At 43.2% G+C, this 21,417-nt stretch overlaps 1 protein-coding gene across 1 annotated transcript in view; it reads right to left on the bottom strand.

The window, feature by feature from the left end:
• Positions 1-21,417, bottom strand: part of LOC129701436 (dedicator of cytokinesis protein 2-like) — a 671,641-nt gene that overhangs the window by 422,953 nt on the left and 227,271 nt on the right. Inside the window, exon 26 of the mRNA XM_055642616.1 lies at positions 3,884-4,023. Coding sequence (XP_055498591.1) covers positions 3,884-4,023 — 140 coding nt within the window. The remainder of the gene's footprint in view (positions 1-3,883; positions 4,024-21,417) is intronic.

Below are 21,417 nucleotides of genomic sequence, written 5' to 3'. Positions count from 1 at the left end.
GTGATCATGGCTGATCATTCACATTCAGTACCCCGTTCCTGCCTACTCCCCATATCCCCTGACTCCGCTATCTTCAAAAGCCCTATCAAGCTCTCTGTTGAAAACGTCCAGAGAACTGGCCTCCACCGCTCTCTGAGGCAGAGAATTCCACACTCACAACTCTCACTGTGAAAAAGTATTTCCTTATCTCCTAAATGGCTTACCCCTTATTCTTAAACTTGTCCCTGGTTCTGGGACATGTTTCCTGCCTCTATCGTGTCCAAACTCTTAATAATCTTACATGTTTCAATAAGATCCCTTTCTAAATTCCAGAGTATACAAGCTCAGCTACTCCATTCTCTCAGCATATGACACACCCGCCATCCCGGGAATTAACCTTGTGAACCTACGCTTGTGGACCTAAACTGCACACAATGCTCTAGGTGTGTTCTCACCAGGGCCCTGTACAACTGCAGAAGGATGTCTTTGCTCCTATACTCAACTCATCTTGTTATGAAGGCCAACATGCCATTTGCTTTCTTCACTACCTGCTGTACCTGCATGCTTACTTTCATTGACTGATGAACAAGGACCTCCAGATCCCGTTGTACCTGCATTCGCATAGCATCCTCCTCACATTTCACGCTGGCACCCAACTTTGTGTCGTGCAAATTTGCTAATGTTACTTGTAATCCCTTCATCTAAATCATTAATATATATTGTAAATAGCTGCAGTCCCAGCACCGAGCCTTGCGGTATCCCACTAATCACTGCCTGCCATTCTGAAAGGGACCCATTAATCCCTACTCATTGATTCCTGTCTGCCAACCAATTTTCTATCCATGTCAGCAGTCTACCCCCAATACCATGTGCCGTAATTTTGCCCACTAATCTCCTATGTGGGACCGTATCAAATGCTTTCTGAAAGTCCAGGTACACTACATCCACTGGCTCTCCCTTGTCCATTTTCCTAGTTACATCCTCAAAAAATTCCAGAAGATTAATCAAGCATGATTTACCCTTCGTAAATCCATGCTGACTCAGACAGATCCTGTAGCTGCTATCCAAATGTGCCGCTATTTCATCTTTTATGATTGACTCCAGCATCTTCCCCACCACCGATGTCAGGCTAACTGGTCTATAATTCGTTATTTTCTCTCTCCCGCCTTTCTTCAAAAGTGGGATAACGTTAGCTACCCTCCAATCCACAGGAACTGATCCTGAATCTATAGAACATTGGAAAATGATTACCAATATGTCCACGATTTCTAGAGCCACTTCCTTAAGTACCCAGGGATGCAGACCATCAGGCCCTGGGGATTTATCAGCCTTCAGTCCCATCAGTCTACCCAACAGCATTTCCTGCCTAATGTGGATTTCCTTCAGTTCCTCCGTCACCCCAGATCCTCTGGCTAGTGCATCAGGAAGATTGTTTGTGTCCTCCTTGGTGAAGATGGATCCAAAGTTCAGCTCATCTGCCATTTCCTTGTTCCCGATAATAAATTCTCCCTTTTCAGTCTTCAAGGGTCCAATTTTTGTCTCAACTAATTTTTCCTCTTCACAAATCTAAAGAAGCTTTTACTATCCTCCTTTATATTCTTAGCTAGCTTACCTTCGTACCTCATCTTTTCTCCCCGTATTGCCTTTTTATTTATCATCTGTTTCTCTTTAAACGATACCCAATCCTCTTCCTCGCCGCTCATCTTTGCTATGTTGCACTTCTTCTCTTTTAAATCTTTCACTTTATATATCTCTGGGATGTGATAGTAATCCAGAATGCAAAGAAGAACCCTATACGGCACAGAGAGAACATGCAGGGGGGGGGGGGGGAGGGAGGGGGGGGGCGAGGGGGGGGGAGGGGGGGGGAGGGGGGGGGAGGGGGGGGGAGAGGGAGGGGGGGGAGAGGGGGGGGAGGGGGAGAGGGGGGGAGAGAGGGGGGGGGAGAGAGGGGGGGGGGAGAGGGAGGGGGGGAGAGGGAGGGGGGGAGAGAGAGAGAGGGGGAGAGGGGGGGAGAGGGGGGGGGGGGGGGGGGGGAGGGGGGGGGGGAGGGGGGGGAGGGGGGGGGGAGGAGAGGGGAGAGGGGGGGGGGTTAGGGGGAGGGGGGGAGAGGGAGGAGAGAGGGGGGAGGAGAGGAGAGGGGGGGGAGGGAGAGGAGAGGGAGGGGGGGGAGAGGAGAGGGGGGGGGGGGGGGGGGGGGGGGGGAGGGGGGGGAGGGGGGAGGGAGAGTGCCTTTTTACTTCAACCCAAACCCAAACCCAAACAACTATTTGCAGGCAGTGCTTTTTTACCTCTAACCATATTTTCATTTTCAAACCAAATTAAGGGTACTCACAGTGCTGTAGACATTTGTCGGTGTCATTCAAAGCTCTGATTGAGGCACACCACTTGCAGAGACTGATTGAGGCACACCACTTGCAGAGACTGATTGAGGAACACCACTTCCTGGTATTATAGTCGCTCCCCCTCCCTCCAGCAGGGGCAGCAGAGAGAATGGGGAATGTTGTAAAAACATTAATATCTCTGTCAATTTTCAGCGACGGGAAGAATCCTCGGCACACACGCGGCAGAGGGGGGCTCTGAGCGAGGTGGCCAAAAATGATGGCCGTAGGTGGTGGCGTACTCTTGGAAACCGTAGCACAGAAACCCGAAACCGGTCAAGAACAGAGTTTTAGTAATATATAGGTATGTACATAAAAACTACGAAATTTAATGAGGACTGGATATGCAAATATAAAAGTGAAATCGCTAGCGAAATGGAAAAAATCTCGGAGTTTTTGCATGTGATTTGGTGGACCAACGAATCAAAGGGCAAAAATCTAATCTGAAAATCTAATCTGACATACACCCACAAACACACACAGAGTTTTAAAAGTATATAGATGTTCAGATAGAATTGAACATCCCTGCAATTAATTATTTTAAAATTAATTTTAATGAGATCTGGTATTGGTGGCAAAGCCAGCATTTATTGGAGTTAAGAAAAGCATAATATGTAACCATGCCAACATGAGTCTTTACAAGAGATAACACCCGTAGAAGGAAAGTAATGAGTGACATAATGGAAACTTAAACAACTTTCGTAACAGTTTAATTCACATGTACATTTAACTCCATGTCCTACCTGGAAAGGTCAGTTACTGCAAGAAAATTCCCAGGCCAGCAAAATCTTCTGCAAACTACAGTTTCAGATGTGTTGCATTGTTTTGAATACACTGTGGTCTGTGAGCATGAGATGGTTGTGGGGGTGGGGGTGGGGGTGGGGTGGGGGTCGGGGGTGAGGTATCCATTATTGTATTTAGCAAATGTTTAAAAATACAAAAGTATGTAAATCAGTCTCAGCAGGGGCAGAAGCCAAAACCTATCAATCTCCTTCCAAACAGTTTCCGAGGCTTTGATCAAATCATTTAAGCGGGATTAGTTGTGTCAAGAAAACCACATCAAAAATGTTCAGTTGAAAAAATGATGAAGGAAGGTATGAAAATTTGAATTTCTTTGGATCCTATCCCTGTGATGGTTCCACATTTCCAAATTAGCTTTGATTCTGTCTTATCTCGAAGATTATCGTTGACACTTCCAATATATGTTCAGTTGGTTCTGCTCACAATAGAAAATTGTGTTTTTAGCAAGACTGGGGTATAATGAGGCATGTGTTGGCAGATTGATGACTTCAGTGCTTGCAGGTCCTGTTGGAATTTAAACCATTTATTTCATGTGTTAAGAGGTACAAGGCAGGATATGATCTATCCAGGTTTAATTGATGACTGCTGCAGCCAACACCATTATGCTTACATCATTTTCATGTTGTTCAGAGACTCTACTTCACTATTAGCACACGGCGTGGGGACAGAAATAGGTTGATTATCATTAGGAAAGACATAAATTAGGTGTTGCTGGAATCACATACCTCACTAGGTGCACTCAGCACTTCAAGAATGCTGTTGAGTAATTCAATGCAGTGCTTCAGCTCTTGGTGTTGCTCATCCTTTTGCATCAACAGAGCCTTCAGCTCTTCAGTCATCATGGGAAGCAGTACATCCCGGCATTCTGGAAAAAAAAAAACAAAGGTGTGAGAGCCACATATTGAGAACAGACACGATGAGCAGGAAGAAGCACAGGTTTGAGGATTTCATGGAACTGATCACAAAACTATCAGATGCAAATTATTTTTAATCCAGCTTTCAATATTTGGCATCCCTGGCAAGGTCATAGTTATTTTATCCATCACCGGCAGCCATTGAATTGAGCAGCTTGCTAGGATATTTAGATTCGTAATATCATACGACCCCATGGCCAAACTCATCCATGCCAACCAAGATACATATGTGCTGGCCAAGCTGGAGATCCGCGAGTCAAGATGCCAGGCGGTGGATGGCTTTACGCGAGCCGGCTACCTGCCCCGTTTCCTTGGGATACGTCCGTGCCCGGGTGCGGTTAGAAAGGGAATACGCTCTGCCCACGGGCACCCTGAGGGAGTTCCGGGGCCGCTGGGCTCCGCAGGCTGTTGAATGTATCCTCAATAAGGATTGTATCGTAATTGCATAATAGTTTATTATGGATATATGTTTGTATTGTATTATGGTGGTGGGTTCTGGCTTGTTTTATTGTAGTGTAAATATTATTTTTTAATGATTGAATACATTTTTTGATAAAAAAATAAATAAATAAAATAAACACATATGTGCTAATCCCATTTTCCTGCTTTAGGCTCATATCCCTCTAAATCTTTCCTATCCATGTACCCGACCAAATGTATTTTAAAGCTTGTAATTGTACCTCCTCCAAAACCTCATTACATATACCCACCACCCTCTGTGTGAAACACTTGTCCCTCGTATCCCCTTTAAACCTTTCGCCTCTCACTTTCATCCTAGGCCCTCTACTATTGCAGATCGGTGGATCAATAAGAGTTAATTTTTAATTCCCCCACAGATGTAGGTGAGTGGTAGAATCTGGGGGAATGATGAGAAGGTGGCGAGAATAAAATTGGGATTATTATAGATGGCCAGTGTATCTCAGTGAACCGAAGAGTCTGTTTCCATGCTCTATGCCTCTATAACACTGAAACTTCTATTGAGTATCTTATGCATTAACATTGCCCAGTTGGTTAATTAACCACTGTTCACCGACCCTTAGTGTAGATGAAGCTAAAATCAGCAAAATAAGTTGCAAGGCCACAGTGAAATAGTGGGAATGGGACCGATATAATTGCTCTTGTTGGTGCCAGCATAAACTCGATGAGCCATATGTCCTCCTTCCATGTCGTAATCAGTAAGTAAATAAAGATAGATGTTGAAATGTACCTCGTTGATCTATGTCCTTTGCAGGAGTAAAGCTGCTGCCCTCTCTTGGTATCCAACTCTCACCAGAATGGTCTAGGAAGCTGTACAACTATAATAAACCTCTATCTGCTGCATTCAAGATCCATCGTTAAAACGTCTCAAGGAGAATAAATGTCATTCTTATCAGTGGCATGCACAGCCACAGATTCAATAATAAAAATATTAAACTTGGGTGAAGTTGATAGCAGATTCAGCCCAGATTACCAATCAGTCTGATGATTGAATCCAGATTCACACGTGCATTTTAGGAATGTCACTGATTACCTCCCCTGGAAATGTATCCTGCAATAGTCAACACCAACGAGATGACCAGTAAGAAACAATTTTAAATACCTGTTAGTTCAGAGGAGAAATAATATATTTTATTTTGTGTGGCCGGATATACTGTAAATCATTCACTAAACCAATTTCATTTCACAATGTAATTTTGTTTTGACATTTATGACTAGGTATCATTAAAATTAGCCTTGAAGGTCAACTGCATAAAGCACTAAAATTGCAAAATACCTGGACAATGACTAGTTTCATTCTTTAAATAATTTCATTGCCTTGCTAATAGTGTCATGTATACCATCAAGTTAATAGGTCAAACCAACCAGCTATGATTTCTGATCTCAGATGGAACTCCTGGGGCAGCAGCTGATGGATGCAATAATTGACCTTTGTACTCTGGACACAGAAGAAAATCTACTAGGCTTCCTGAACCTCATTGCTATTCAGAACCAACACCAAAAGGTGTCAATGTGGAAGAGAGGACTAATGTTGCTAATAATGTTGAGTTGGCCTTAGATACTTGGTGCCATGAGACAACAGTGATTGCATACACTACATACAAGCAACACCACTGGAATCTCTTAGGAATCATCTCCAATAGCAACATGGTAAAGTGCTCAAGATATTTAAGAGATATTGATCATACATTCAGGGGATGTTATCAATATCTTTAGTAAAGCTACCAATGCTTTCAAGAGAATGGCAAACACTCTCACGACAGTCTGGTGCATATGCTTTGTGAAGGCAAACCAACAACATTTGAGATGCAGAAGGTAAAATATGTCTTCAGTGAGTGTGGCTCGTCAACACCATGAAGATAGATGCCCCATGCATCCAGTGAACTGAGGCAAAAGCTTCATGAAAAAGTGTTCAATATGTTCACAGGAGATAAATCAACATGTTCAGAGTGAATGCTAAAGCATTTGAAAAAGAGTAGCTACTGAGGTGAAAAAAGAGTGATGATAATTCAGGAAAAGATGGTCAACAGTGTCAGGGAGAGTTGGTCAATTTTCAATTGATGAGTAAATAGGTTCAACAACGGGTGAGAAAAAAGCTAGAAGTTTTACCATTAGAATTTGAAACAGAGATGTGTTGTCAATATCACACTGCAGATCAGTTTTCGAGAAAATAACATCCCCTTCAAAGTCAACGTATTTGGACTGAGTAATGCAACATAAATAACAGATGAATCATGCACAAGTGATGTAAGTATAGAAGGCAAATAAATAAACAAAAGGAAAACGTCAGATCTTCACAGATCCAAGTTCAGTGTTACGTGTGATCCCAGACTATCAGAATTGGTGGCTTATTCAACCAATAGGAGCATTAAAACAGACTTGGCCGCATCACTTGGTCTGCATCAGCACAAAGAGACCTGTACATTGTCAGTAAACATAACCAAGTTCAAGGGTCCTGCATATGTGTAGTAATACACCAATGTCTTCAACTAACTAGGCAATGGCAGAAACATAGAAAGATAGAAAATAGGTGCAGGAGTAGGCCATTTGGCCCTTCAAGCCAGCACTGCCATTCAATATGATCATGGCTGGTCATCCAAAATCAACCCTGACCTGCTTTTTCCCCATATCTCTTGATTCCGTTAGCACTAAGAGCTAAATCTAACTCTCTCTAGAAAAGATCCTGTGAATTGGCCTCCACTGCCTTATGTGGCAGAGAATTCCACAAATTCACAACACTCTGGGTGAAAAAGGTTTCCCTCATCTCAGTCCTAAATGGCCCACCCCTTATTCTTAAAGGCAACACATCTGTCAAAATTACTTGCCGAGTGGTTTCCTAATAGATTCCAGTGACAGAGATTGATCTTGCTGAGAACCCAGATTTACTCAGGGACATGGCTGTCAGATACTGCACAAGTTAAATCTAGTGAAGGGTCCATGGGCCACCCTGATTTCATGATGATTTGTGAGGCAGCAAAAAAAAAAGTAGAAGAGAAAATAAGAACCATTTCCTGGAAGTTATGTTGGTTTATTTAATATTTTTGCTTACATAATTGTCTTTATCTTTTAAATGATTTATTTTATGTTTTGCAGTTTTTTAATGTGTCTGAGTGCCAGAGGCATTAAATATCTCCACAGCTTTGATAGATACATTGCTGGATCAGGACTTAGTCAGCTACTGAATCTTTCAGGACGATTGGGGAGTGGGCATCTGGTGTCAGAGACCTTGGCACCAGTCATGCCATTAGCACTGTAGTGCTGGATGCCATCCATGTCCAGACCTGGTCACAATGGCATAAGATGGCCATGAAGGGTCAATGCAAGTAGGATTCCCACACTGACAAGTCTTGCCCCATTTCCCTTTAAGCAGGAGATACTACAAATCTGATAATTGTTTTACCATGCCTGTAGCACTTTTGCAGCTAGCAATTCCAATAACAATGGTAACATTAGTTATCTTACACAAGCCATGGATAAAAGCCATAGGATCCTCTAACTAATTTGCCCTTTGCCACAGCTTTCAGTGCAGCTATTGACTGAGCCACCCACACAATGCATTACTGCAGACTTACACAATGCAACTGGAAACCTCAACAATGATAAAGAGTTAAAACAAATATCGCAATACGTTTGTTCATTTTGAGGGGAAGCGGGAATAGAAATTGTTATTTTACATGGATAGAAAATGGAGCCTGTAAATTGGATTTCACCCTTAATGGAATTTCATTTTGTTTAACACTAGAACTCAAGCAGGTCTTTCTGAAAAAAGAAATAAAAATATTGTCCAAAATCTAGATTAAAGTGGTTTCAGAATGATTTTACATGCAAATTCAAGCACAGAAATTGAAAGTTTGCTGTTTCTCAACAGGAGTGGCGCAGCAGTAGAGTTGCTGCCTTTCAGTACCAGACACCCTGGTTCGTTCCTGATTACAGGTGCCATCTGCATGGAGTTTCTACTTTCACTCTGTGACGGCATGGGATTTTTTCAGGTGCTCCGGTTTCCTCCCACACTCCAAAGATGTACAAGTTTGTAGATTAATTGGCTTTGTTTAAAAAAATTAATTAAATTGTCCCTAGTGTGTAGGATAGTACGAGTGCACAGGGTGATCGCTGGACGGTGTGAACTTGGTGGGCCGAAGGGCCTGTTTTTATGCTGTATCTCTAAAGTCTCAGCAGAACACAGCTTCTAACAATCTGCTGCACATCTGTGAGTTGGGTGTGTCAACTTGTCTGTGCCAACCAAGATGCTCCATTGAAACTCGTCCCATTTGCCTGAGTTCAGTCCATATCCCTTTCTAACTTTTCTATCCATGGACCTATGCAAATGTCTACTGAATGTTATTATTATACCTGCCTCAACTTCCTTGGGCAGCTCGATCAATATGCCCACCACCCTCCATATGAAAACGTTACCCCTCAGGTTCATGTTAAATCTTGCCTTTCTTACCTTAAACCCAAGCCCTCTAGTTCTCGATTTCACTCTCCTGGAAGGACTCTGTGCAGGCACTCTATCTATTCCTTTCATGCTTCCATGGGTGTCTGCCCTTAAAGGCACATTCCCAACAGCAGAAAGGCAACAGCAGCACACGTTATGGGTACCTTGAAGGAGGTAAAGGCTAGAGGAGAGACGGAGAGAGCCCCTAGACTTAGTGAAAGCGAACTGGACACAGTTGGCAAGAGGTAGTCTCTCTGTGCCATTCGGACAAGGAAACATGTGATGCCCATCAGGGGAAGAGCCTGGCAAGAGTGGCTCCAGCTGTTTCTCCCAGATGTGATAATGCCCAATACACAGGTAATTCTCCTGACATATGTCAGGGCAAACTGCACACTGCTGAAAACAAATAAAAAACAGAAAATGCTGATGATACTCAGCGGCTCAGGCAGTGTCCGTGGAAAGAAAAACAGAGTTGACAGTTCGGTCTGCTCTTCCATCAGAGAAAACAAAATAAACTGCTTGAGGAACTCAGCAGGCCAGGCAGCATCCATGGAAGGAAAAGGACAAATGATGATTTAGGTAAGATCCTTTATCATATCTGAGATGGGTTTGAACCCAAAACATTGTCTGTGCATTTCCCTCCACGGATGCTTGCTGCTTGACCTGTTGAGTTCCCCTAACACTTTATTTTTTGCTCAAGATTCCAGCACCTGCACTCTCTTCTGTTGGGTCCATATACCACAACCCAGTTAAATTAGTATTGGCTATTACCCTGAACCAATAAGTGCTGAACGACCTGCTGAGAATTCAATCCAATTACAAGTTCCCAACGTCTGTATTATTGATTTGTTTTTCCTTTCCAACTACTGTAAATGTTATCAGGAGTCATTTCAGTGAGTAGATCGGGGATTCATTTATCGAGGTATTGCATCAAAAGATGTGAGGGGTCGTTCTGTGTTTTCTGGTTCTCTCCAGCTGATCACTGGTGAACAATCATGATGTTAAGGACTGGAGTCCACCTACATTGCAGACTAAAAATATATCAGATTTATCAGATTCCTTGTGAATAAATTCCCCTCGGCAGTCCATGCATCCTAGGTATTGAAGCTGTTGATGAGAATTCCCCTGTAGCTTTCATCGTCCTACTGTTGCAGTTATTCTACAAACAGTGTCTTATGAGCTTCAGGCTCTGAGGCTGAATGCTGATCTTCCCCTTGCTTTACTGAGTCACGCAGCATGCAACACAAAACAGTGAGGTGGCTGAATCTGCCAGGTATGTGCTGTAGGGCTAGCCTACACTAATGTAAGCACTGGGATATCATACCAAGGACACCAATGATACCAATATTGTTATGGTTCACATTGTAGCGCTGCTCAGCATGTGCTGCAAGTCCTTGAATTGGTGCGAGGAACCAATAGAAGGTAGCCCCAACTCCGCAGAGTCCACCTGCCCGGGCAACGCTGGCTGCGGAATGTCTAGCCACTCAATCTCCCTGAGGATGATCACAATTCAGTTCTTCCTGTGTGTTTAGTTTAGTTTAGTTTAGTTTAGTTTAGTTTAGTTTAGTTTAGTTTAGAGATACAGTGCGTAAACAGGAGCTCCGGCCCACCGACTCCGCACTGACACAGAAACACTACCCTACACGTAATAGGAACAATTTTGCATTTATACCAAACCAAATAACCTACAAAGCTGTACGTCTTTGGAGTGTTGGAGGAAACCGAAGATCTGGGAGAAAACTCACGCAAGTCACGGGGACAACGTACAAACTCCATACAGATAAGCACCTGCAGATAGGATCGAACCCGTGCCTCTGGCACTGTAAGGCTGTAGCTCTACCACCAAGCCACCATACCACCCTTGTGCTTCAATGAATAATGCAGCTGACTATGAAGAAAGTTTTCTGGTGTTCTACAAGTGCCATGAACAATGAGCAAAGCAAAAAAAAAAACTTCAGTGAGATGAAGGTTTGAAGTTTTTTCAAAAGGTCCTTGTGGGCACATGCTTGCCAACTATGACTGCCTGCTGCTGTGGTAAATGCAGCAATAGTGACAAACCTCAGTGCCCAGGATGCCACCACAGTAACATCAAAGGAGATGAATTGATTACTTTCTTGGATGGAAATTGTGAGGCAGTGGAGATGTATTGTTGGAAGACCAGTTGGAAAGATCCTGTAATGGCAGCCAAGATATGGTTCTAAGAAATGGGTCTGCAAGACGTTGTCCCAGTGCAATCGAACTCAAAGATGATTGAGTCATTGGCCTTTCATTAATCTTAATCGCCATAATGCTGTACCTTATGTCCACCAATCGTTCCCCCCTCCCCCCCTTTTACCAAAATGCATGGTTGCAGTGGCACTGTTGCAAAGTTGGCGATGCAGAAGCCAATTTGCACTCAGCAAGTTGCAAATAATAGTAAGGCTTTAAATAATTTTATCTCATTCACCTGCTTTGGTTGAAGAATAAATGTACACCAATAAATTGGGTCAACTCTCCTCTGTTTTTGACTAACACCATTTCAACAATTGAAATTGGTTAGTGAACGGGCTATGCTATTCCTTTCGTTGTTTAGTCTGGCATTCTCTGAAGCAAAATGATCTGTCTTTCTGTATTTAGTGAAATAATTACCTGTCAACACTGAAGCCCACAGCAAGGCTCTCCTCAGTTTATGTTGCCTTGATTAATCTACTTTAAAAAAAGTGGCGGGTAGCGTTTAATTAGTTTATCTTGTCATCATGTTCAGCACAGACACTGTGGATGAAGAGCTGTTTGTGTGCTATACCCTTCTATGTTCCAATAGCCTTGTCTGCAAATGAGGAAATGTTAGCAAAATTCTCTTGCTTGGTATGATTTTTATTTCATCTGGGCTCACTGTTTTCACTCCCAAATAGTTTCAGTGAGTCACCATTGCTGTTATTTTTCACTCCTCAAATCTTTTGGATGGAATTATTTGTTTATGAAGCCATTAGACATCAAAGATAGACACAAAATGCTGGAGTAAAGGGTGGAGGTCGAGTGATCCCCATACAGGGCTGTCACACCAGCATGCGACTGCATGCGGCGAGCACGACCAAACCGAAAGTGGGGGCCGCGCGGAGGTTGAGTGATCTCGTACGAGTTGACGTGAAGTTCGAGCGAAGTCCACGGGAAGTTTGCGCTAGGCGTACGCCTTCATGACGCTGTGTACGGCATAGAGACGGTGCGCACATTGTCGAGATGGTGCGTACACCCATCGAGGCGGTGCATACGGCCTCAATGTGGCTGTGGGCCGGCAGGCCGTTGCCACGCGGAATTTTTGAACAGTGTCAGTTTTTCGGAGCACCGTACGATATCGGGACCAGCTCCGCACAACTCCATTAGTCCCCAGCGATCGAACCAATGCAACCGGCCCCACAAGGCCGTACGGCTCAAGCGACCAGGTTAGGTCGCACATGTCGCATGCAGTCGCATGCTCGTGGGACAGGCCCTTAACTCAGTGGGACAGGCAGCAGCATCCCTGGATGGAAGGAACAGGTGACATTTCAGGTCGAGACCCTTCATCAGACTGAAGAAGGGTCTCGACCCGGAACGACGCCCATTCCTTCTCTCCAGACATGCTGCCTGTTCCGGTGAGATACTCCAGCCTTTTGTGTCTTTATTTTGGTGTAAACCAGCATCTGCAGTTGCTTCCTACACCTTGGTCATCAACATTTGTTTACCCCAAATAATACACCCACCCATCTACCCTCGATGCTGGGGCAGCCTGATGCGTGAAGGGCAACAATGGAGGCAGTCAACACGCGTCTGGGGGCATTTGGGACAATTGGGGTTGTAGTTCAATGTGAAGGAGTCGTAATTGGCCGGAAGGGGGAGCAGGAGGACTGTGGACTACAATTCCCATCAGCCTGAGCGCTTGGGCAGGGAGTTAGAGAGGGAATGTGGGAAGGGAGTGAGAGTGTGAATGTGGTAAGGGAGTGACATCAACATTTCATTTCCCCAAACAATACACCCACCCAACTGTATCTTTGTCAGATAACAGAAGTAGACAGCAATAGCTGTGAAGTTCTCAGTGGTAAAATAACCTTTTGATATTGGGTGCTTGCAATGTAGATTTGTCAAAGCACACGAGAGATACCAGAAGGCATTAAATACCAGTCTGCTATCAGCATGAATAAGTTCAAATAAGAAAAGCATTTTAACTCTGTAATCAGAATAACATTTCTCCCCTTGAGCCATGGACCTTGACCTTGACTTCGCACTGAGCTGTCACTTGGTTATTTTCTATTAAGCACAGAGTTGGCAGATGCTTAAAGATGTCAGATTTGCATCTATTACTCCCCCTCAGAACAAGTTCAATATATATATATCTATATACTATTAAAAGTCTCGGCTTTTTCTATATGTGCGAGTGTGTCTGTGATTGTGAGCGTATCTATGCCAAAATAGTACACGGTGATGCTAAAATGTTTGCACAATGTTACAGCTTTTTCCCGTCGTCGCCCTTGTCAAATTTCCTTCAGATTTGATGTTATACTTCACAAGTTATTTATATTTAAAGGTTTAAAAAAGCCAGCTTTAAAAAGATTTTCACTGTAAACTCATGCTGCCCCAGCTTCCAACAAACTTCCATACAAAGTTGCAATCCAGAAATGCTCTGTGCTTCCACCAAGTTTTCACCTGAATGGAATCTCACAGTCCTCATCTCAACATTTGCAACAATGTTGCCATCTTAGCACAATTAGTTGTGGTCCTGGTAGCACAGGAGGGGGAGGGGCTAGGGGAAGTGGAATTGGAATTGGAAGTGCTGGGGGAGGCAGGGGAAGTGCATGCAATTACGCCAAATTGGAATACGATAGCGCTACAATTTTGGCCCACCTTACTCATCATTATACTGGAGTATGGTCTATCAAGTTTTGTTCAGATTAATCATATATTTTACAAGTTATTGACATTTTAAACTTAAAAAAAATATAGTGCCCCCACTTGCCATTAGCAGTGCATGACATCACAACGGGATCTCATTTACTTTAAAAAGAAAAATTGCTGTTTCTTCCTTGGACATCAACATTTGTTTACCCCAAATAATACACCTACCCATTTGTCCTCGGCGCTGGGGCTGCCTGAGGCTGCTAAAAGCACGCCGGACACAGACACGGGCATGTAATGGGCCCTGAGCGTGGCTCCGGGCCCTGGGCTGGGGTTTGAAACAGTGCGGGATCTGAGAGCAGCTGCTCCGGGTCTGCGGGGAAGGAGAGGAGCTGCCTCGGCTTCTCCTTCCCCCTCCCGCGGCTCCAGACCACAGCCTTGACCTCCCCCTCCCCCTCCCACACAGCCTCGGCCTCTCCATCCCCCCCCCCCCCCCCACAGCTCCGGAATAGTGGGAGAGTAGGGGTTTTGGGAGGGGATAGGGGTTATGGAGGGAGGGAGGGCGTTACTGAGGGAAGGGGAAAGGAAAGGGAGGCAGAGCTAAGGGAGGGAGTTGGGGAGGGGAGAAGGAGAGGGGAAAGAAGAGGCAGGTGAAGAGGAGGGGGAGGGAGTGCTGGGGGATGAAGGGGAATGGAGGAGGATAGGGGTAAGAAGAGGAAGCAGAGGAGGGTTGGTGGTGGGTGGGGAGAGGGAGGATAATGGAGGAGGGGAATAGGGCACTGAAGAGGGAGAGTGAGATGCATTCAAATTGATCTTATTTTTTACAAGTTATTGTCATTAAAATAAATTTAAATGTCAGCCGCACCTGCGCAGTTGGGAGCTATGGGTGAGTGGTGGAATATTGCGTTGTGGAATGGGTTGCATTGGGGGACCAGGCCTCCCATGTGACAGGGTCCCAACGGATCCCACTTGGTCTCATCTTATCTAAATCTGTATAGTTGAGTCATCCCACATCTCTCTGCTTGTTCTACGTGGATGTATTTTAGTAAAGTATTCATATAGGTGGAATGGTAACTCCGTGATATATGGACTGTGATGGCATCAAACTTCACTGTGGGCAATGTTTATTACATTTTACTCAAATGTGCAAGACCAAGACACAATGCCATGGTAAGGAGAAGAGTTCTCACAGAAGCAACTTTGACGAATTTGTGGCTTTGGATCTAAATGCTTGTATGCTTTTGGAGCAAGTGGGTAGCAAGGGTAGTTTACACCCCAGCGGTATGAACATTGACTTCTCCAATGTCCTTGCTTTCTCCCGCCTTCCCCTCCCATTCCCAGCTCTCCCACTAGCCTACTGTCTCTGCCTCTTCCTTTCTTTTTCCCGCCCCTCCCCCTCCCAGAATTCAGTCTGAAGAAGGGTCTCAAGCCAAAATGTCGCCTATTCCTTCTCTGCATAGATGCTGAGTTTCTCCAGCATTTTTGTGTACCTTCAAAGATGTCCAGAGTTAGTTTATGTGTCACTGCAAAAATAAAATCCATAATCCAATGGATAACCAAAGGAGTTGATTGAAGGCAAAGCAGTTTGGGAATACCTGGAAGGGGGCATAGTTTTATAAGGTGATTGCAATTGCATGGCTTGATCACCCTCTAATGCTTTATGATTCATCATGTCTCTGCACTGAGACATCACAGAGAACTGTTATTTCTGGGTCATTGCTCCGGTTCAATGGGGGCCTGTGTGTACTGGGACATGCAGACATAGAACACACTCCACCCCCAATGATCACCAAAATATTGCATCATGCAAAGCCGTGTGCAAAAGGGTGTGCAAAAAGTTAGTGTCATACACAAAAGGATATACGTCCAAACCAGGTAAACTTAAAATGCAGGAAGGAACTGCAGATGCTGGTTTACACCGAAGATATACACAAAATGCTGGAGTAACTCAGCTGGGCAGACAGATCCTGGAACGTGTGATTTAAAGTTGATGCACTGCCTAGTTCTCAGTTTAAATAATTTCAAGGAAGTGGGGGTGGAGAAAGAAGTAGGTAAAGGGCAAATAAACAAAATCTAAGCAGCGGATCAAAATACGAGACGATGTCAAAGATTTTAAGCAACTGGATGTTCACAATTAAATTGTATCAGGAATTCAAAGTGCTAATATGGTTGATTTCCCGACAGAGGATCATTGCAAGTGCAGGATGTTCTTGTTAGAAACAGGCAGGAGTTTAATTCCAGTATTCTAATGAATGGGGAATGATGTAATTTAGCCATATGTTATTTGCACCATTAACATCTGAAGATATTTTTGTAGCACTTCAAAGATCTCCTCAAACAAGAGGGATTTGGGTACCCTTTACTCAATTTCACAGCGTACGACCTACTACAACCTTGATGCTATAACTTGCCAGGGGCTTTGGAGTAGGTAAAATCGCTAATGAAGTTTTAAAATTTGTTGAAGAAAAGTTCATACATTTCTGCCCATTTTTGGAAGAGTACATTGAATTGAATGGCAGTGCTGGCTCGAAGGGCCAAATGGCTTACTCCTGCACCTATTGTCTATTGTCTATTGAGTATAGCAATCCAGGATAGCACATTGACACAACTAGTAGGGCTGTTACCTTACAGTTCCGATGACCTGGGTGTGCAAAGTACTATTGGTACAGAATGATTATATATCATAGCAAGTACTTTAATTAGAATGCATACAGAGACCATCGAAATGAGTACTGTAGGCTCCGAGACGCAAGTTGAACTAATCAACGTGGCTACCTGCATTCCACAGGTAGTGTGGAAACCTGGTAGGGATTATGGATCAGTTCAGCAGCAAAGCCAGATACTAATCAAATCAGCAATACTGTTTGATCTACATCGGGTTCAATCCTAAACTCCAGTGCTCCCTGTCTCACCAGGTTTCTCTCTGGATGTATCAGTTTCCTCTCACATCCAAAGTTGTAAAAGTGGTAGCTCTGGAAATTGGGCCTAATGATTCAATGAGTGGTCAAATCCAGAAGGAGGTGTTTCCAATGTGAGGACAATAAAGTGGGAATTTTAATGGAATTTGTTTAAGTGGGTGCTTGAGAGTTGAATGAAAGGCTGAAGAACCTATTTCAATGCCGTTTGACTGTTCGACAAAAACTGTACAGATTCAGGATTTCTATTTAGAAAGTCATAATGACATGTGGTACAGAAACAGTCCAGGTCTGTGCCAACCATCAAGCACCCATTTTTGCACTAATTGTACCCAAATCCATTTTATTCTCCCCACATTCCTGTCAACTCTTCCCTAGATTCTACCACTCACCAACACATTAAGGGCAATTCAGAGTCGCCAATTAACCTATGAACTAAAGATCATACAGCGGAGCAAGATAGTCCACTCATCTAAAAAGCCGTAGTAGGTCGGGTAATTTTCGGCAACATTTCCGTAACCAACTTCCGTCTCCGCTCCAATCTATGATCTTTGGTCATGGTGTCCGCCCTATGATCTTTGGTGTGGACTATCCTGCTCCGCTGTATGATCTTTGGATAACACCGAAGATAGACACAAAAAGCTGGAATAACTCAGCGGTTTGGGCCAGGAAGCATCTCTGGAGAGAATAAATGGGTGACATTTCGGGTCGAGACCCTTCTCACCCAGGTGTTAGATAAAGTTACATATTTTTCTTTTGATTACCTATAATTGTGCCGTCCTCTAAAACTGCAGACTCTAGCTTCAGCTCCTAGCTCCTAGCTCAATATGTATGAAATTGTTGCAATGCAGACCATAGTTCTGAATCGCTAGACCGATGCATTTCATTTGCCCAAGTATATTCCGCACGCAGAACTGTCGCGGTTCTTAATGGATCGTATTGGGAATCTAAAATCACATTATAATCCGATGTTTCTTGATGCAGTTTCTTGATTGTGTATTTGGAATTTCTGCACTAAGGACATTTTTCCTCGATTTTTGTTTTGGGAAAATATAATTGGATTCTATTTCAAATGGTTTACACCGTTTATGATTCCCACAAGACCTGTTAAAGATGGCGCATTGAACAAACTAATCACGACTGAATGGCGTCAAGTTGGGAAAAGGGGAAGTATAATGGGATCTGGGGGTCCTTGTTCATCAGTCTATGAAAGTAAGCATGCAGGTACAGCAGGCAGTGAAGAAAGCGAATGGCATGTTGGCCTTTATAACAAGAGGAACCGAATATAGGAGCAAAGAGGTCCTTCTGCAGTTGTACAGAGCCCAAGTGAGACCACACCTTGAGTATTGTATGCAGTTTTGGTCCCCTAATTTGAGGAAGGATATTCTTGCTATTGAGGGAGTGCAGTGTAGGTTTACAAGGTAAATTCCCGTGATGGCTGGACTGTCATATGCTGAGAGAATGGAGCAGCTGGGCTTGTACACTCTGGAGTTTAGAAGGATGAGAGGGAAACTCATTGAAACATATAAGATTGTTAAGGGTTTGGAAACGTTAGAGGCAGGAAACATTTTCCCGATGTTGGGGGAGTCCGGAACCAGGGGCCACAGTTTAAGAATAAGGAGTAAGCATTTAGAACAGAGACAAGGAAACACTTTTTCTCACAGAAAGTGGTGAGTCTGTGGAATTCTCTGCCTCAGAGGGCGGTGGAGGCAGGTTCTCTGGATGCTTTCAAGAGAGAGCTAGATAGGGCTCTTAAAAATAGTGGAGTCAGGGGATATGGGGAGAAGGCAGGAACGGGGTACTGATTGGGGATGATCAGCCATGATCACATTGAATGGCGGTGCTGGCTCGAAGGGCCGAATAGCCTACTCCTGCACCTATTGTCTATTGTTTAATGTGTATTGAAGTAAACTCTTTTAAAATCACATTATTCCTGCAATTTATCATTTACACTGTTTAAAAAAATATATATATATATATATATATATATATATATATATATATTTTTTTTTTAAACAGTGTAAACTATTTATTTTACAGCAAAGAAATATTTAGATTTTAAAACGTAGGCATTTTAAAGGTCAGATTACAGTAACGGTGCCTCAACATTAAGTGTTCCATTTCTCTACAAATCTCCAAAATGCTACCCATGATAAAAAAAATATTTAGAATTCCATGTAAACGTCTATCACTTTTATTTATTCGATCCAAAATGAAAATAAAATGCTTTTGATTTTTACAAGCTTTTTTGGTAGTTTGTGGCAAAAATCTTCATGTTGTATTGTCATTTGCTTTTACGCACATTGAAACAAGTAAATAAAGTAACTCTACTGGGCTAAGTGTAGTGAGATTCAGAATTGGTGAATTTTTCACCCATTCAAACGGGCACAAAAGCATTGTGTAGGGATGGTGGGTTCTCCTGTATACTGTAGTGGTGCAAAGTGTTAATTTCTGTCATTTATTGCATCGATTTTAGAAACTGTCATACATGTAATGAAAAGAGGGGAATGAAGCATGTATTTACTGGTGATTAATACACCCCGGATCGGTTTCAACGCGTGATGAAGTTAAGTACATAAACTGGAAACAGGTGCATTAGTCATCCTTGAACACGTGCTGTTTTATTTCGATCACCAATTGTGCCCTCGACTGGACAGACTGATATGTGTGTCGGAAGGAACTACAGATGCTGGTTTAAACCGAAGATAGACACAAAAAGCTGGAGTAACTCAGCGGGACAGGCAACATCTCTGGAGAGAAGGAATGGGTGACCTTTCGGGTCGAAACTGAAGAAGAGTCTCGACCCGAAACCAACCCGGCCCAATGGCTCTTTGCTGATTACACTGCGAGAGGCATAACGGAAGACAGGTCGGGTTTGCCAAAATGGCGGACGTCCTGCTCCGTTCCGTACTACAGGTTTTACAGGAGTGGACCATCTTGCTCCACTCTATGATTTCTGCTGTGAACCTACATGTCGTTAGAAAATGGAGGAAACTGGAGCACCCAGGGTTACAGTATACGGTCATAGGAAGAACGTGCAATGTCGAGGCTGCACTTTTATTTTCCTTAACAAGGAACTTTTTCTATTTTCAGCCTATGATGATAGGATCAATGTGGATCACTTCCCAATCTCAGGACCCAACTCAGTTTGAAAAGACAATAGTGATGAACATTTATCACCACACTAATACACGCCAGACTCCATCTGCTTGCAGACAACACTGAGTGAAGGCCAATGCCTCAAACATGATTCAAGGCACTAAGTCTATGAAGGAACATGGACTACTTTCAGTTGACACCATAACGTATTGATGTTTTCTCCACAATATCCTCCAAATCCATTGGCAAGATATAATTTAATTTCAGTGGATTTTCCTGTCCAACATTCCCAATAGGACGTATCACCTTCAACCAAATCCAATGGCTGGACCACATCATCCTTGTGTCTGGGCCTAGGACTCTAAGGTGTATCACTGCACAGATTAACAGGAAGAAAGGTGGTTCAAAGAAATCTTTAAAATATCCTCAACATTTGTCATATCTCATTTAATTGAAAGGATGGCTCAAATTGGTAGAGAAGCATCCAGGAGAACGTCGAGTACAGACAAAGAAAGATGTTTCCTGTAATTCAATCAACAATCTTCCCCTTCTCTCTATCCCCTGCCCCAACTGCTGCACCCCTCATACCCTCGCACACACAACTGCACACTAGGGCATTTTACAATGATCAACTAGCCACAACCATAGGGGAGGAAGTGAGAGTACTTGGGGCACACATAAAAGTCACAACCACTTCTGGGTCAACAAAACGAGTGCGGAAGCAGTCATCCTCTAAGTCTGAAGTAAACACTCCAGATATGTGCCCAGGCATGAATGCTATCCATGTAAAAGCTTTAACTATGTATATTCAGCAGAGATGTTTTTCTTATATACATAATATCTCAGTACACAATTGATTATGTGCAGTATTTAGGAACACGAGACTACAGATGCTAGAATATGCAACAAAAAACAAATAGTAGGGGAACAACTTGAGTTAAGCACCATCTAAATGTGTGCACTTTGCGTAATACCAGGTTTAGCTTTGATTTTTTTTTAAAGCATAGACTTTGTACAAAAAGTCCTTGTACTGACTTTCTCTCCTGAGATTCTTATAGTATAAAGGTGGCACAGTGGTACAGGAAGTAGAATGTATTTGGCCTCCCAGCTGCAATAACCAGAGTTCAATCATAATCTCAGCTACTGCCGATCCAGAGTTTACTGTTGTTTCTCTAAACTAACTAAACTATGGGAGGGAGTTGGAATAAAGATAGAATCATAAAAAACATGACAGACATTTAGAAAGGAAGAGTTTAGAGTATGTGGATGTGAATTTGGTCAGTAGTTCTAGTACAGAGGGGAAAGAAAGTCCAAACTTGAGATTTTGTCTCAGTTTTTTTCTCTCTGTTAACAAAGTTGGTTTGCCGAGCATGTCCCAAAGCCCCACTATTAGCCACACATACTGTAACAGAGAAAGAGAAACATAAACTTCCAATAACTGCTACATTAACTCATTTGGTCTTCTCTAAGAATTATTTCCTCCAGTCTATCCATCATTCTCCTACCTACTTTACAACTAAAATCTCTTGTTATTGCTCTCTTTCCAGCTCTGACAAAGGATCCTGGCATTGGAA

This window comes from Leucoraja erinacea, chromosome 11 (genome assembly GCF_028641065.1).
Source record: "Leucoraja erinacea ecotype New England chromosome 11, Leri_hhj_1, whole genome shotgun sequence".
In the NCBI taxonomy this organism is placed as follows: domain Eukaryota; kingdom Metazoa; phylum Chordata; class Chondrichthyes; order Rajiformes; family Rajidae; genus Leucoraja; species Leucoraja erinaceus.
The sequence above is the reverse complement of the archived record's forward strand: the minus strand, read 5'-3'. Positions and strand labels throughout refer to the sequence as shown.